The 16221-nt window shown below is 35.7% G+C and overlaps 1 protein-coding gene across 1 annotated transcript in view; it reads right to left on the bottom strand.

Annotated features, from left to right (window-relative positions):
• Window positions 1-2003: 2003 nt before the first annotated feature.
• Window positions 2004-16221, bottom strand: part of LOC148941771 (uncharacterized) — a 33817-nt gene continuing 19599 nt past the window's right edge. Inside the window, exons 2-5 of the mRNA XM_089103579.1 lie at window positions 14840-15117; window positions 12486-12587; window positions 4209-4310; window positions 2004-2105 (exon numbers count right to left, since the gene is read on the bottom strand). Coding sequence (XP_088959705.1) covers window positions 2004-2105; window positions 4209-4310; window positions 12486-12587; window positions 14840-15034 — 501 coding nt within the window. The 5' untranslated portion in view covers window positions 15035-15117. The remainder of the gene's footprint in view (window positions 2106-4208; window positions 4311-12485; window positions 12588-14839; window positions 15118-16221) is intronic.

The raw sequence follows: 16221 nt of genomic DNA, 5'->3' as shown, positions 1-16221 counted from the left end.
TGGTGATCCAGAAAAACAAGTAAAATTCCCCACTTCTTCATCTTCTCCTGGTCTACCATTCACAATTACCATTTCTTCATTCACACAAAAATCTAAAAGGTTAGATCCCCATTTATTCCTTGTATAGTTCTGGTCCTTACTCTGTTGCTTACAAATTTTTAAATCAGCAAGATAACAATGGGATTTAGCAAAACTCTGCGATACAGTGCTCCTCCAGTCGTTTCTAACTTCCTCAAATTCGCCATCTAAAATCCCAGCATACACATTACATTCGCCAGAAAGAGAAAAATGGCTGTCACTATACAATTTGACATATCTTCTCATCTCTTTTGATACCAACACTCAAATATTTTCCTTTATATATGAACTATTTTGTGGGGGTATATAAACACCTCCTACACCTAGATTTAATTCATTAATTTTTACCTTTAACCACACTATATTCTCAGACTCACTTTTTTATCTCAAAACCGAGCGGAAACGGCTTTCTCTGCATAAACCAGCAACTCCTCCGTACACTCTATTCCTCGATGGTTTTCTGCAAGCGCATTCACATATAAACCCTTGAATGCAAATAAAATAACTTATTCATGTCTCAGCTAGGTCTATATTATCCAACTCATCTAACCTACATGAATCAAATAGTTTCTTATCACTAAATCCCTGAATATTCCAGAAGCATATTTTTAAATTCATTGAACTCCGGCCCTCAAAATCCTATTCCCTAATTTCCGGATGAAAAATAAACCTACTAGGTTCGTCCAGTCTAACTTCCGAATCCGCTGGCCCTTGAGACATCCTAACCGGCGTCTCTGTCGCGCTGCCGTATATGACCGTAGTATCAGATGTATCACTCATAATCGATTCTGTGTTCCCATCTGCAATCCTGTCACTTTCCCCATCGGCCAGCTTCATACTTATTGTGCTGGAATTTTAGACAGTTTTGATCACTTGTTGAGTTTCAGGGTTGTAAGAAAATGTTTGGTCTCCAATTTGTAATATCGTCCCCCGTAGGATTGCATCGCATCTACCTTCGCTTTTTGCTTCCTCTAGAATCGGTCTCAACTTGTTTCTCGCTTCCCTTTCAGCCTTGGTATAATCAGGGGCCACTTTCAGCCCGTATTCTCTCAGATATCGATTGCTCCGTAGAAGTGAGTCGCGAATATCTTTAGTTGTGAATCTAATTAGGACTGGTGAGACTTCTCCGGAACGAGTTTTCATTCTAAATGCCTCTTTAATGTCACTCCAGCGAATGTCAAAACTGGGCAGAACCCTACCAAAACACTGTAATAAGTCATCCTTTAGCGAACGACCCCTCACTTCTGGGTTGAACTCGTATAACACCAAGTTATTTTTCTTCGATTCAAATTCAAACTTTTTCAACATAAGCGAGAGTTCCTGTACTTTAGCTTCCAAAGCACTAACTTTTTTATCTTGTTTCTTCTCGAACGTAGCCCATTCCCTCCGTACAGATTCAGCGCTGGCAACGGCATTTTCAATTCGCTGCAACTTCTCCGTTACCTCACCTCTCATCTTTTGCATTTCGGCTAGTAGTTCTCCCATTTTCAGCAATAGATTCTACTTAAAATAAAAATATCACGCACCTTAAATAGCCTTTAATATATATCCATGCAAAGGCTAATCGTGCTTTCCACTTTCGCCGTTTACTTCGGGGCACGGCCAACACCCACGGTTGGCTTTACTATTAGTGGCCTGGAGCACTTTCTTTCCCACTTACTGAACTGCTGGCTATAGGTGGCAGCAAATATCTTCTTAATGGAATTTGATCGACACTGCCGGATTTCTGGCTTCCCAAAGGAATCGTTTTGGGCTCAAAATAAACTGTTCTATCTGTATTTCGAAACAGAGTCAATTTTCCACTGGCTAGACAACTTTTACCACCTCAATTACTAATTGTTTTCACTACAATCTAATCAGGTACAACACTAATGCCATCTCACAATCCTCTGAAGAAGAATCCACTCGCCACTGTGCTGTAGAAACTAAATATAGAAAATATCATCGGAGATTCGTCCAGAAGTTGTTACTACGGAGCAACTGGAACTTCGATCTTCCTTTCCCAGAGGAGAGTTAGGAGAATCGAGCTATAGTGAAACATGAGTTCTAGTTTCGGATTCGTTTGTGGAACTTTTTAGAAAGCAATTGACCTCGGATGAAAAATGCTAACCGACTCATTTGGAGGTGGCACAGCAAACTGACAATGCAAGCAGTCTTTCCTCGGAAAAATGGAGGGCTCCACAGTAAATACATGCAATGATGAAGGCCACCAATGACTTGTAATTAACACTTGCGTAGTTTTCGGCATCTTTGTAGGGTTGTACTGGGTTTAGTGCCACAGATTGCTAGCGTCGAGGATCGCAATAGCATTGTCCTTCAACCGCAATCTTTCTTCTTCCCTTTCATTTTTGACTCTTTCTGATTCTCACTTTTGTTCAGCTACTTTAAAGCTAAACGCATATTGATGGTTCAGTTATCGCTTAAGTTGAATAAAGCTAAAGCGGAACAAGAGTGAAGTTTCCGATCTGAATCTGAGTGAAGTTTTCGATCTGAAGAGTGAAGTTTCCGAGCTTAAGCTGAATAAAGCTAAAGCGGAACAAGAGTGAAGTTTCAGAAACTCTTTAGAGAGCAAATGACATCCAAAAAGGCAAATTAGTTAATTTGGAAGTTCTGGAGGTGGCAATGGTTCTAAATTATTTTTTTTTTCTTCTTCATTTTGGAATTTAATTATTTCAGGCAATGTTTCAATACCCCTTGTCTCAAAGGGTGTTTTGTCTCATTGAATTGCAGACGACTCATTTCCAAAGTTTACGGTGTTCAGATCGTTCTCTCGGACACATTACGTTTTATAATTCAGGTAGCTGGACAAAAATTTCTTCTTTCTAACAAATCATTATTTATAATAATTATAAATTTGCATTTTTGGGTCGTCCTCTTGTCGTATTTTATTATAGTTTATGCTATACTGATAGTTCTCCTCAATCAAAGTTGGTCGTATGCTATGAATGATCATTAAGTTGACGTCGTATATACATTAAGTTGACGTCATATGTACAAGACTTTCGCATTAAAGTTTGGCATCATTACAATACAGATGAAGTCTTAATCATATGATTAAAGTTTGGCATCATTACAATACAGATGTAGTCTTTTAATCATATGATTAATGTTTGGCATCATTACAATACAGATGTAGTCTTTTAATCATATGATTAAAGTTTGGCATCATTACAATACAGATGTAGTCTTTTAATCATATGATTTTTTCCCCATTATTAAAGCTCTTTGCGAATCTTCTGAAACTTGTGACCTATGCAGATTTTAATTTTCCAAACAAAGTTTGGAACCGTTTAAAAAAAAAAAAAACTATAAATAAATAACGACAATTATAATGAATCAAAAACGAAAGTGAAGAACAAAGAAGTATACAGTTACAAGATACCAAATCAAAAACGAAAGTAAAGAACAAAGAAATATACTGTTAGAAGATTTGTGACAAGGACAAAGATTCAAAACAGATGTGAAGAACAATTAAAAATGCAGTCAGAAGAAAATGCGACAATGATAGTCACAACGAACCAAAAACAAAGTGACACCACATGACTTGAGACCAAAGAATATGCTAATGCGTAAATAAAGAATCAAACATATACAAAACTGCCGAGTGTCGAGGATCCCTACAGCACAGATTGAACTCCGGGCCCCCTTTTGATAAGCAGAGTGCCATCAAAAGCTTTCAAAATTGATCCAAAATGATTCTAGACCAACTCTACTTCCGTTCATTCCTTAAATACATGCAGTATTCATTTAACATCCAAGCAGTAATGGACTTTTGTCAGAGAAAAAGGTCCTGTCAACGCAGTATTTAAAAAAAAAAAACTAATTGAAGGTGAGCCATGACAGGTTCTACCGTAAACTTTTCTATGTGATTGTAAGCTCCAGCGAAGCAAAAAATTTCTCGAATCTACCCCAACATATATGTACTCTCTTGAACCTACTACTGCTTAATCGTTTGTTTTTTTTTATATTTTTTATTATGGTGACAAAATTCAGCAAACTTTAAAAGAGTTTGACGACGCTTGATTAGAACACTTTTATTGATGGTGTGAGGTTTTTTTTTCATATTAAATAACCTGAACAGAACTCATCTAATTCAAAGATGACGTCACCCCAAGACTGAAACAGCTTACCTGTTGCAGGAGCTGCTTTCGGTGCCAAAGGATTTGCCTTATTAAAGCATGCGTAAAAAATTTCATCTTTAATGTTGCCATAATTTGAAGCAACGGCTCTTCCTAAAAGTACAAAGAAAACATTACCTTTTTTCCAGGGCTTTGGAGTCGGAGTGGTGGAATTGAGTCCTTGTGTCAACTTTTTTTTTATTTGCAGTACGATTTTGATTTTGATTCGGTTTCAACTATATAATGACTACACTTTCTACTACAGAACTTCCGTCACAAAATTATAAATATTATTAATGAATTTTCGACTGTCACTGCCGGATCTTTGAATTTGTATTAAAATCAGGTCAAATTTTGTGACTCTCTGAGATTCCACCGAAGCTTGAACAAGTTTGAAATAATTTTAGTAACGATATTTTATTCCAAAACCTATAAGAACTGAACTCTGGTCCTTTATGATCTCTTCCCCCCCCCCCCCCAACAAACAAAAATATTAAAAATATTTTATTTCAAAACTTATAGGAGCTGACCCCTGGCCCTCCATGACACAACACCTCTCCCCCCAAAAGGGTTAATAAAAAATTAAATCAATAAGGTTAATAAAAAATTATTAACGATATTTTATACTAAAACTTGTGGGATCTGAAACGCGGCTGCTCCATGACCTGACCCCCCTTCCCCACAAAAAACTATTAGCATATTTTATTCCAAACTTATGGTAGCTGACTCCCTAGCCCTCCATGAACCAACACCCCCCCCCCAAAAAAAAAAAACTTATTCCAAAACCTATATGAGCTCATCCCTGGCCCTCCCCCCAAAAAATATTAACGATATTTTCCAAAACTTATAGATATTCCAAACGATATTCCAAAACTTATAGGAGCTGACCTCTTGCCGTCCATAATCCTCCCCCAGAAATATGTTAATAATATTTTCTCCCGACTTATAAGAGCTCACTCCTGACCTTTCATGGCCCAGCCCCCCCCCCCGCAAAAAACGATATTTTATTCCAGAACTTATGAGAGTTGAACCCCTAGTCTTCCAAAGCCCAATCCAACCTCCCCCTCAAAAAATGTATTAATTACATTTTATTCCAAATCTTTTGGGATCTGACCCCTGACTCTTCAAGGCCCGATCCAATCCCCCTTTCCCTCCCCAATTTTTAACGATGTTTTATTCCAAAACTTATGGAAGCTGACCCTTGGTCCTCCATCTCACGACCCGCTCCATCCCCCCTCCCTCAAAAAAATATATTAACCCTATTATTCCGAACTTAAGGGAGCTGACCCCTGACCTTTCATGACCCGACCCCCCCCCCCCCGAAAAAAATTAATGATATCTTATTCCAAAACTTATAGATGACCCCTGGCGTTTGATGGCTCGACCCCTTCCCCTCAAAAAAAAAATTATCAACGATTATTTGATTCCGAAACTTATAGAATCTGACCGTGAATCCCTCCACGGTCCAACTTTGAAATATAGGCAAAATATACCACAATTCACTATTTTTCACTATTTTTATTTGTAATACTTTCTCTGTGGCTGCTCATTTATTCATACGAGAGGGGGATTTATCCAGGGGAATTTTCCAGGTTGATTCACAAGAGAAAGTTTTCATAGGGTAGGGATTTGACGCAAGAAGATTTTTGGGGAATAACTTTCCAATGGGAGTTTTCTGGGGTCAACTGCTAAATAAAAGGTCACTATACCTATATGTGTCTTGAGTAGTCTTGAAAAAACTAATATAATTAAACTAATATTTTATATGTAATAATATTAATTTCTAAAATCTCATCAGTTCAAGATTTTATTATTCACTCACACAACAGCCATACTTAAAATAAGGTTAAAATACTCACTTTGCACTAAATTAAATGATAAATTAATTTCGACAATATACAAATAAATGCAATAATGGTCAAACCCAAATGATCCTCTCCCTTCTAAGCCACAAATGAAATGATTTAAAGAATCATAGTTATGAACATATCTATTGTATTTGTCGAATCACCTTTTCTCGTCTCATTCAATCACTGTAAGTTATCCTATTTTGTCCATTTTTAATTGGCAGGATTGTTTGATCATGAGTGCCTTCGAAAAGACTAACAGCTTTGAAAGACTAAACTTAGGTCCATTGTAAGGGTATTAACCTTTTACACAATGTGTAACGTCATTGCAATACTATCACGTATTTTTAAATGTTTAAATATATGAATATATAAAAAAAATTATTTGTATATGAATATATATTAAAAATTATTATATATATTAAAAAAATATATGAATATAAAAAATATATATTTATTGAACCGGGAAGTTGAAAAGCTTTTTAGTAACCTTCTTGAGTCGTGTTTGTCTAATCGTATTTCTCAGAGTAATGTATTACCAGTTTCTACTGTTGATATTGGTCAAGCTATTAAGAACATGAAATCTAGCTCTGTTGATCAAGACGGAATTTCGTCTTATCATCTAAAAGTAGGTTGTCCAACTTTGATAGCTCATCTTCAGCTACTATTTCAGATATGTTTATCTGTTTCTATGGGTCCCAAAAGTCTTCTCTGTGACACAGTCGTTTCGGTTTTGAAGCTTGGAAAAACTTTGTAGGAACATACTTCTTACCGAACCATGACAGAGTTGTGTGCTCTTAGCAAAGTTTTTGAATATATTCTTCTCCCTTTCATTTCAGAAAATGTTAATTTTGGTGAAAACAAAATTGGTTTTCAAAAAAGGCTGGGATGTCAGCACGCTCATCGTGTTCTAGCTTCCCTCCTGTTGCAATCTGTTAATAATAAATCTCCTCTTCATATCTGTGCTCTTGATCTTTCGAAAGCTTTCGATAGTATAGTCCACTCACATGCACTTTATTTCCTTTTTTCCAACAATATTAACCTTTCTATTGTTGTTTTGTTACGGTACTGGTATTCTAACTCTTTTATTCGAGTAAAATGTAATGGAGTAGTTTCTGATTCAAAGGTGTTTCTTCGGCGTGGGGTCCGTCAAGGTGGTGTGCTTTCTCCAACTATTTTTAAGTTATGTATTGCTCCTATCCTTTCATCCTTGCCTTCGACTTTCATTTCTGATGGAATTGCTGTCTAGTATCTCGAATTGATGTCTCGTATGATGGAATTGATGTCTGCTTATGCGGACGATGCTCTCCTTGTCAGTCGTTCTAGGGCTGGACTCTCACATTCTGTCAGCTGGATCTCAGACCAGTTCAGACGGATTGGGCTTATGTTGAACGTTGATAAGTGCGAATATATTTCATTTAATTCGAGTGCGAGTCTCCCTCTTAACTGTGGTTTTTCTCTATTCCCTGTCTCTTCTTTTCGGTGGCTTGGTCTTCACATTACTAATAATCTCAAAACACTTCAGGTTCTGACAGTTTCTAATGCAAAAAAAAAAAAAATTCAGATAGGATATCCAAAAATTGTTGCAAATAGAGAGAGGTACAATAGAAAAGCACTTGGAAAATTATATTCTTCATTTTGCGATCATTCTATTCTTTTTTTATCTGGTTTTCTTCCAATTCTGAAGCCTAAAGATCTGAATTCTATCCGGACTTATTATTTTAAATTTTCTCGGTACCTTTTGTGCCTCCCTCCGTGGTTCCGGAACCGGCATCTAAAATCGCGATGTGGCCTCCCTGATTTACGGGAAAAAGTGACTGTGCTTGCGGGAAAGCTGTCGTTATCTTACTGCGCTCCATAATTTACGTCGTTTTATGTAAATAATTGTTAAGTGTGCGATTTTTTTTTTTTTTTTTTTTTTTTTTTTTTTTTTTTTTTTTTGTTCTTGATGTACTCCGCTTTTTTTATAGTGGGTAATAAATAAATTATTATTATTTTTATTGATTTTCGAGGAAATCCCCGAAAATTCGGGGATAGTGGAAGCCCTGCTGGAAATATTAAAATATGTTGTTGAATAGGTAATCGTTCGGACAAACGCAGCGTTTTGCGCTTTGCTAGACTTTTTTCCGGCTCGAATTCATGCGCTAAACTGTGCAATTTATTCGAAACCGCATGGTTTTACCCATCATGTAATTTTACCTTTAAGAAAAAGCTGCAATAAATTTACATTCATAAAATCCTATTTACCAAACTTTGCTTTTTGATCCCTTTATTGAATAGCCTTTGTAGAAAAAAAAACTTACGCAATAAAAACAACAAAAAAGAAACTTTTCTAGGCTACCTTGCACCAAGCAGAATAAAAGCTGGTACCAATAGGAGTTTAACCAATCAAAAATCAAATGTACGTCTTTTTTGGTGGCCGGTGTTTATCCCCCGGCGATTACCACCCGTAAAATACCCCCCGCAGAAAATAACCTATTTTCCGCACCCGCGGAATTTATTAATCCGCAGAACTTATTATCATAAATAAATAAATAATAATTTTATATTACATTATAAATTTATTATAAATAAAATAGGTTATTATTAACCTAGTATTATTAGGTTAATGTAGTGCTCATTTAAGTGCTTTATGATGATGGCTGATCAAAGTTTATGATATTTGTGGCTTTCATTTATGTTATTTTACTGTGTTCATGTCCGTGTATTTGGCTTTAAAATACACTTATCTATCTATCTAATATGCAGAATAATTGTACCAAACAAATTTTGCATGCAGACCCGCTATATTTTACCCTCCCCCCCCTACTGTGCAAATCTATAGCCCAAATTTATTTCTAAAGTAACAAAGAAACTAACGAAAAAAACGGTTTGTTCTAGATTTTTATACAGCTTAAACTTGAGTGAGTGGCGCATAATACACAAGTACCAAAATTCCTTTCCCCTGCGGAAATTAAAAAAACAAAACTCAAATAAAAACTCAAAGTTGGAAAGCCTTATTTTCCATGGGGGGGGGGGGTATTTTCAGAGGGGTAAACGCCTAGAACCTTTTTTTTGCCCGATACTAACGAATGCAATAAATCATGAAAAGTATTTGATAAACATAAGAAGTGATGAACGGACAGAGAGCATGGAAAACAACTAACGATATTGATACAGACCTGGCTAATATCGTAAAATAAGATAAAAAGTGAAAACATTGGCAAAAGCCAGCACAAGTATCGATTTGAAAGCCAAGATTCCAAGGAAAAGATTCAATTCGATTTTGTGGAGACCTTCTTGATAACGACGCTTCATCCAGGAATAATTAAGAATCTAGTGGGATGATAGGAAAGATTTATGTTTGGGCACTAGTTGCTGCTGTATCACCATCGCAATGCTAGGTTAGAAGAGATTGGACAAGAATACTTTTTATTAATAGGCCTCACTACCCGTATTATAGCTGAATATATAATTCACTGATTAGTTATTCTGTTGTTATAGATAGCCAGTCAAAAAAATTCGAGTCAAAAGTCAAAAATTCACCAAATTAAATTGACCTCTGCTATGAACATCTTATTTATTCAGACTGACTGACTCATCGCGTATCCCATTTTTTTTACTCAAGCAGGAAATGACAAAGAAGTAGTCCGACTGAGGGATATCAGCATAAGCTCAAAGGTGTATGACTCCTGCATTGAATCCGATGAATGAAATTTTTTTACGATAGATTTTAGTGAAGTGGTAGCTCTCTTAGGGATGGATTTGTTTCAATTGAGAACATTTTTTTTCATCAAAAACTTAAACATACAACTTATGAAACTTACCAGTAAGTTTGACCTAAAATTTACCATTACTGGGTAAGTTACCCAGTGGTAACTTACCATCTGGTAACTTACGTCTTGCACACTAAATACTATACCTTACCTTAATCAATTTTAGGTCAGCTAGGACTGTATCTCTCCAAAGCTAAGTTTTGTTGCATTACTGTTTATATTTCTACTCCATTTTCTCCTATTATCAGTCAAGGCAACTGTGGAATGACTCCCGAGGGAGTACATACAGTTATGGAGGATTTCTGCACAGCTCCTGAGGCTTTTGAACTAGGTATTACTATGCTTTGTATTTGATTTTGATATTAGGCTTTGAACTATGATTACGTATGCTTTGGCTATATATTTTTTTTTTTTTTTTTTTTTTTTTTTTTTTTTTTTGTTAAGAAAAATAGTACATGTTCTATGTAATACACTTTATTTGGTACAAAAATAGATATTTGGATGTGCACCATTTGAAATTCCCAGCACAGAGAGTACTTCTAATAGCATCTATATAGTCAGACAAACATTTCGGGGGGGGGGAGGGGTCTTTACGCTAAAGTTGGACTTTCTCACAACTCTATTTTTGTTAAACGATAAAAAACTTTAGCGTAAAGAGCGAGGTGTTGAGGAGGGGACAGCCCCTATCATATACGGAATAATTTCTGTTCGTTTTAAGTTTTAATGTCGCTCCTTACTTTCAGTTTAAAAAACTTGTTTTTTTTCATTTAAAGACTGCAAAAGCGGGGGGTTTGGGGGGTGGCAGCCCCCAACTGTACCTTCTAATCCCTGTACGTTTTAAGGTTCGAACTTGTGACTCAGCCTCTTTAACTCTTTAGAAAACGTAGTTTTTTTTCAAATAATAAATACATGCAATGATGAAGGCCCCCAATGACTTGTAATTAACACTTGCGTAGTTTTCGGCATCTTTGTAGGGTTGTACTGGGTTGTGTGCCACAGATTGCTAGCGTTGAGGATCGCAATAGCATTGTCCTTCAACCACAAACTTTCTTCTTCACTTTCATTTTTGACTCTTTCTGATCCTCACTTTTGTTCAGCTACTTTAAAGCTAAACGCATATTGATGGTTCAGTTATCGCTTAAGTTGAATAAAGCTAAAGCGGAACAAGAGTGAAGTTTCCGATCTGAATCTGAGTGAAGTTTTCGATCTGAAGAGTGAAGTTTCCGAGCTTAAGCTGAATAAAGCTAAAGCGGAACAAGAGTGAAGTTTCAGAAACTCTTTAGAGAGCAAATGACATCCAAAAAGGCAAATTAGTTAATTTGGAAGTTCTGGAGGTGGCAATGGTTCTAAATTATTTTTTTTTTCTTCATTTTGGAATTTAATTATTTCAGGCAATGTTTCAATACCCCTTGTCTCAAAGGATGTTTTGTCTCATAGAATTGCAGACGATTCATTTCAAAAGTTTACGGTGTTCAGATCGTTCTCTCGGACACATTACGTTTTATAATTCAGGTAGTTGGACAAAAATTTCTTCTTTCCAACAAATCATTATTTATAATAATTATAAATTTGCATTTTTGGGTCGTCCTCTTGTCGTATTTTGTTATAGTTTATGATAGACTGATAGTTCTCCTCAATCAAAGTTGATCGTATGCTATGAATGATCATTAAGTTGACGTCATATGTACAAGACTTTCGCATTAAAGTTTGACATCATTACAATACAGATGTAGTATTTTAATCATATGATTTTTTCTCCATAATTAAAGCTCTTTGCGAATCTTCTGAAACTTGTGACCTATGTAGATTTAAATTTTCCAAACAAAGTTTGGAGCCGTTTAAAAAAAAACAAAAAAAACTATAAATAAATAACGACAATTATAATGAATCAAAAACTAAAGTGAAGAACAAAGAAGTATACAGTTACAAGATACCAAATGAAAAACGAAAGTAAAGAACAAAGAAATATACTGTTAGAAGATTTGTGACAAGGACAAAGATTCAAAACAGATGTGAAGAACAATTGAAAAATGCAGTCAGAAGAAAATGCGACAATGATAGTCACAACGAATCAAAAACAAAGTGACACCACATGACTTGAGACCAAAGAATATGCTAATGCGTAAATAAAGAATCAAACATATACAAAACTGCCGAGTGTCGAGGATCCCTACAGCACAGATTGAACTCCGGGCCCCCTTTTGATAAGCAGAGTGCCATCAAAAGCTTTCAAAATTGATCCAAAATGATTCTAGACCAACTCTACTTCCGTTCATTTCTTAAATACATGCAGTATTCATTTAACATCCAAACAGTAATGGACTTTTGTCAGAGAAAAAGGTCCTGTCAACGCAGTATTTAAAAAAAAAAAACTAATTGAAGGTGAGCCATGACAGGTTCTACCGCAAACTTTTCTATGTGATTGTAAGCTCCAGCGCAGCAAAAAATTTCTCGAATCTACCCCAACATATATGTACTCTCTTGAATCTACTACTGCTTAATCGTTTGTTTTTTTTTGTTTTTTTTTTATTATGGTGACAAAATTCAGCAAACTTTAATTGAGAGTTTGACGACGCTTGATTAGAACACTTTTATTGATGGTGTGAGGTTTTTTTTTCATATTAAATAACCTGAAGAGAACTCATCTAATTCAAAGATGAGGTCACCCCAAGACTGAAACAGCTTACCTGTCGCAGGAGCTGCTTTCGGTGCCAAAGGCATTGTCTTATTAAAGCATGCGTAAAAAATTTCATCTTTAATGTTCCCATAATTTGAAGCAACGGCTCTTCCTAAGAGTACAAAAAAAACATTACATTTTTTCAAGGGCTTTGGAGTCGGAGTGGTGGAATTGAGTTCTATTGTCAACTTTTTTTTTATTTGCAGTACGATTTTTGATTTTGATTCGGTTTCAACTATATAATGACTACACTTTCTACTACAGAACTTCCGTCACAAAATTATAAATATTATTAATGAATTTTCGACTGTCACTGCCCGATCTTTGAATTTGTATTAAAATCAGGTCAAATTTTGAACTCTTTGAGATTCCACAGTAGCTTGAACAAGTTTGAAATAATTTTAGTAACGATATTTTATTCCAAAACTTATAGGAGCTGACCCCTGGCCCTCCATGACACAACACCTCTCCCCCCAAAAGGGTTAATAAAGAATTAAATCAATAAGGTTAATAAAAAATTATTACCGATATTTTATACTAAAATTTGTGGGATCTGAAACGCGGCTGCTCCATGGCCTGACCCCCCCCCCTACCCCCAAAAAACTATTAGCGATATTTTATTCCAAACTTATGGTAGCTGACTCCCTAGCCCTCCATGAACCAATACCCCCTCCCCCCTAAAAAAAAACAAACTTATTCCAAAACCTATATGAGCTCATCCCTGGCCCTCTATGGCCCTCCCCCCAAAAAATATTAACGATATTTTATTCCAAAACTTATAGTAGGAGCAGACCTCTTGCCGTCCATAATCCTCCCCCAGAAATATGTTAATAATATTTTCCCCTGACTTATAAGAGCTCACTCCTGGCCTTTTATGGCCCAGCCCCCCCCCCCCCACAAAAAAACGATATTTTATTCCAGAACTTATGCGAGTTGAACCACTAGTCTTCCAAGGCCCAATCCAACCTCCCCCTCAAAAAATGTATTAATTACATTTTATTCCAAAACTTTTGAGAGCTGACCCCTGACCCTTCAAGGCCCAATCCAACCCCTCTATCCCTCCCCAATTTTTAACGATGTTTTATTCCAAAACTTATGGAAGCTGACCCCCTGGCCCTCCATCTCACGACCCGCTCCATCCCTCCTCCCTCAAAAAAATATATTAACCCTATTATTCCGAACTTAAGGGAGCTGACTCCTGACCTTTCATGACCCGACCCTCCCCCCCCCACCGAAAAAAATTAATGATATCTTATTCCAAAACTTATAGAAGCTGATCCCTGGCCTTTGATGGACCACTTCCCCTCAAAAAAAAAATTATCAACGATTATTTGATTCCGAAACCTATAGAATCTGACCGTAAATCCCCCCACGGTCCAACTTTGAAATATAGGCAAAATATACCACAATTCACTATTTTTCACTATTTTTATTTGTAATACTTTCTCTGTGGCTGCTCATTTATTCATACGAGAGGGGGATTTATCCAGGGGAATTTTCCAGGTTGATTCACAAGAGAAAGTTTTCACAGGGTAGGGATTTGACGCAAGAAGATTTTTGGGGAAGAACTTTCCAATGGGAGTTTTCTGGGGTCAACTGCTAAATAAAAGGTCACTATACCTATATGTGTCTTGAACAGTCTTGAAAAAAAACTAATAAAATTAAACTAATATTTTATATGTAATAATATTAATTTCTAAAATCTCATCAGTTCAAGATTTTATTATTCACTCACACAACATCCATACTTAAAATAAGGTTAAAATACTTACTTTGCACTAAACTAAATGTTAAATTAATTTCGACAATATAAAAATAAATCCAATAATGGTCAAACCCAAATGATCCTCTCCCTTCTAAGCCACAAATGAAATGATTTAAAGAATCATAGTTATGCACATATCTGTTGTATTTATCGAATCACCTTTTCTCGTCTCATTCAATCACTGTAAGTTATCCTATTTTGTCCATTTTTAATTGGCAGGATTGTTTGATCATGAGTGCCTTCGAAAAGACTAACAGCTTTGAAAGACTAAACTTAGGTCCATTGTAAGGGTATTAACCTTTTACACAATGTGTAACGTCATTGCAATACTATCACGTTTTTTTAAATGTTTAAATATATGAATATATAAAAAAAAATTATTTTGGAATAGGAAAATCTTAAAAACTTTAAACTTAGGCAATAAAAAGCGATCAGAAATTAGTTAAATAACTTAAAGAAATACGAGATTTTTTATTACTCTGAAGGACAAACTAAAGTTACATCACGAAAATACTTTGGCAACTCTGTCCTTCTCTTTGGCAACTCTGAAAATACATCACGAAAATACTTAAATAATAAACTTTACTCTGGCAACTCACATTTAAGTGTATAACATCACAGTTTCTTCTGAACAACTCATTGCCCCATTTGATACTTGATATGTTTGAAACCTGTTTCATCATCTCCCGATCCACTCCGCACTCGGCATAAAATCTAAGAACATTACATTTGATTTCTGTACATGGAGATTGTTGAATTGCTGTTCTGAAGCTCCAACGGAAGAGAAGTGTCATAGCTTATATTTTCCTTGTTTTATCGAAATATCAGATTTGGAATGATCTTCCTTGCTTCATTTAAGAATAGTGGTGTCAGCATCCTGATGTGTAAAAGAAATAATTAATCCTTTAAATGGCGCAAACATTGAATAGAATAATACATTGGTTAAAAATAATGGAAGTTTTATCAAAATAAAATAAAGTGGTGAGGGTTATGATAAGTGTGTAGAGCAAAGACGGAATGAAAAGTGTCAGGTCTTAGGCGTAGCTTCATGGCTTTGTCTATTGATGATTTGTGTTCCGATAGCCTCTGTCCTAGTTGTTGGTGGGTTCTCTCAATACAGAAAGAACAAAAAGAACATGAAGTTTTAAACAGACCACTACCCCAAATATAAGGCTAGATTTATCCTTTCTTCAGATTAATTAAAAAACTTTTTCCACAAAATAGGTCTTTCAAAGAAAAGTAAAGAACTTCACTGAATCAACACTGCGCAAAAATAGGGTCGAGGACACTAATAAGTATAAACCTACCCAAATTCAGCATTAATTGATAAATGGAAGAAGAAGCATAAAGATTTTGCAACGAAAACAAGTTGAGTTCAACGAACAGAACCTTATTCGGGCTGTACTCAAATCCCCCTATGCCTTCCCAAGGCCAGAACATAAGTTGCACTTTACTGAAAAAATATAAATGTGTTTACTTTTATAACTTTAATAAATCAAATAACATAAACATTTTGATTACTAAATATCAGTATATGTATATTAAACTGATAATGCACATTCATTTGTATTTTTTCAGTAAAGTGCAGGCCTTGGGAAGGCATAGGGGTTTTGAGCCCAACTTATGTTAATTTCTGCTCGTTTTGAGCTAAATCTAACTAAATCTATTGTTACATTCGTCCCCTGCATAAGGGCCCACGTATCCAACAAACTCATTTTATTCTCAAACTGATTGGAGAGAAGTTACTTAACGCATAATTTTTTTTTCATCTCAAACCTTTTTTTTGTGGGGGGGGGGGGTCTGGTTATGTTATTTTGATACCCTAGTAAATGCATATTTTCTTTGATTTACCTTGCCACTTCTCCAAGCCAAAATGTGAGGTCCACCATGCCCCCCAATACCCCACAACAAATTTCAAATCAGTACCTCAAACTGTTCCGGCAATTTATGTACGTTATTTTGATAACCAGGGTACATTTGG

The sequence above is a fragment of the Artemia sp. Qi Xiang Cuo genome, chromosome 17, assembly GCF_049724085.1.
Source record: "Artemia sp. Qi Xiang Cuo chromosome 17, ASM4972408v1, whole genome shotgun sequence".
Classification (NCBI taxonomy): Eukaryota; Metazoa; Arthropoda; class Branchiopoda; order Anostraca; family Artemiidae; genus Artemia; species Artemia sp. Qi Xiang Cuo.
The sequence above is the reverse complement of the archived record's forward strand: the minus strand, read 5'-3'. Positions and strand labels throughout refer to the sequence as shown.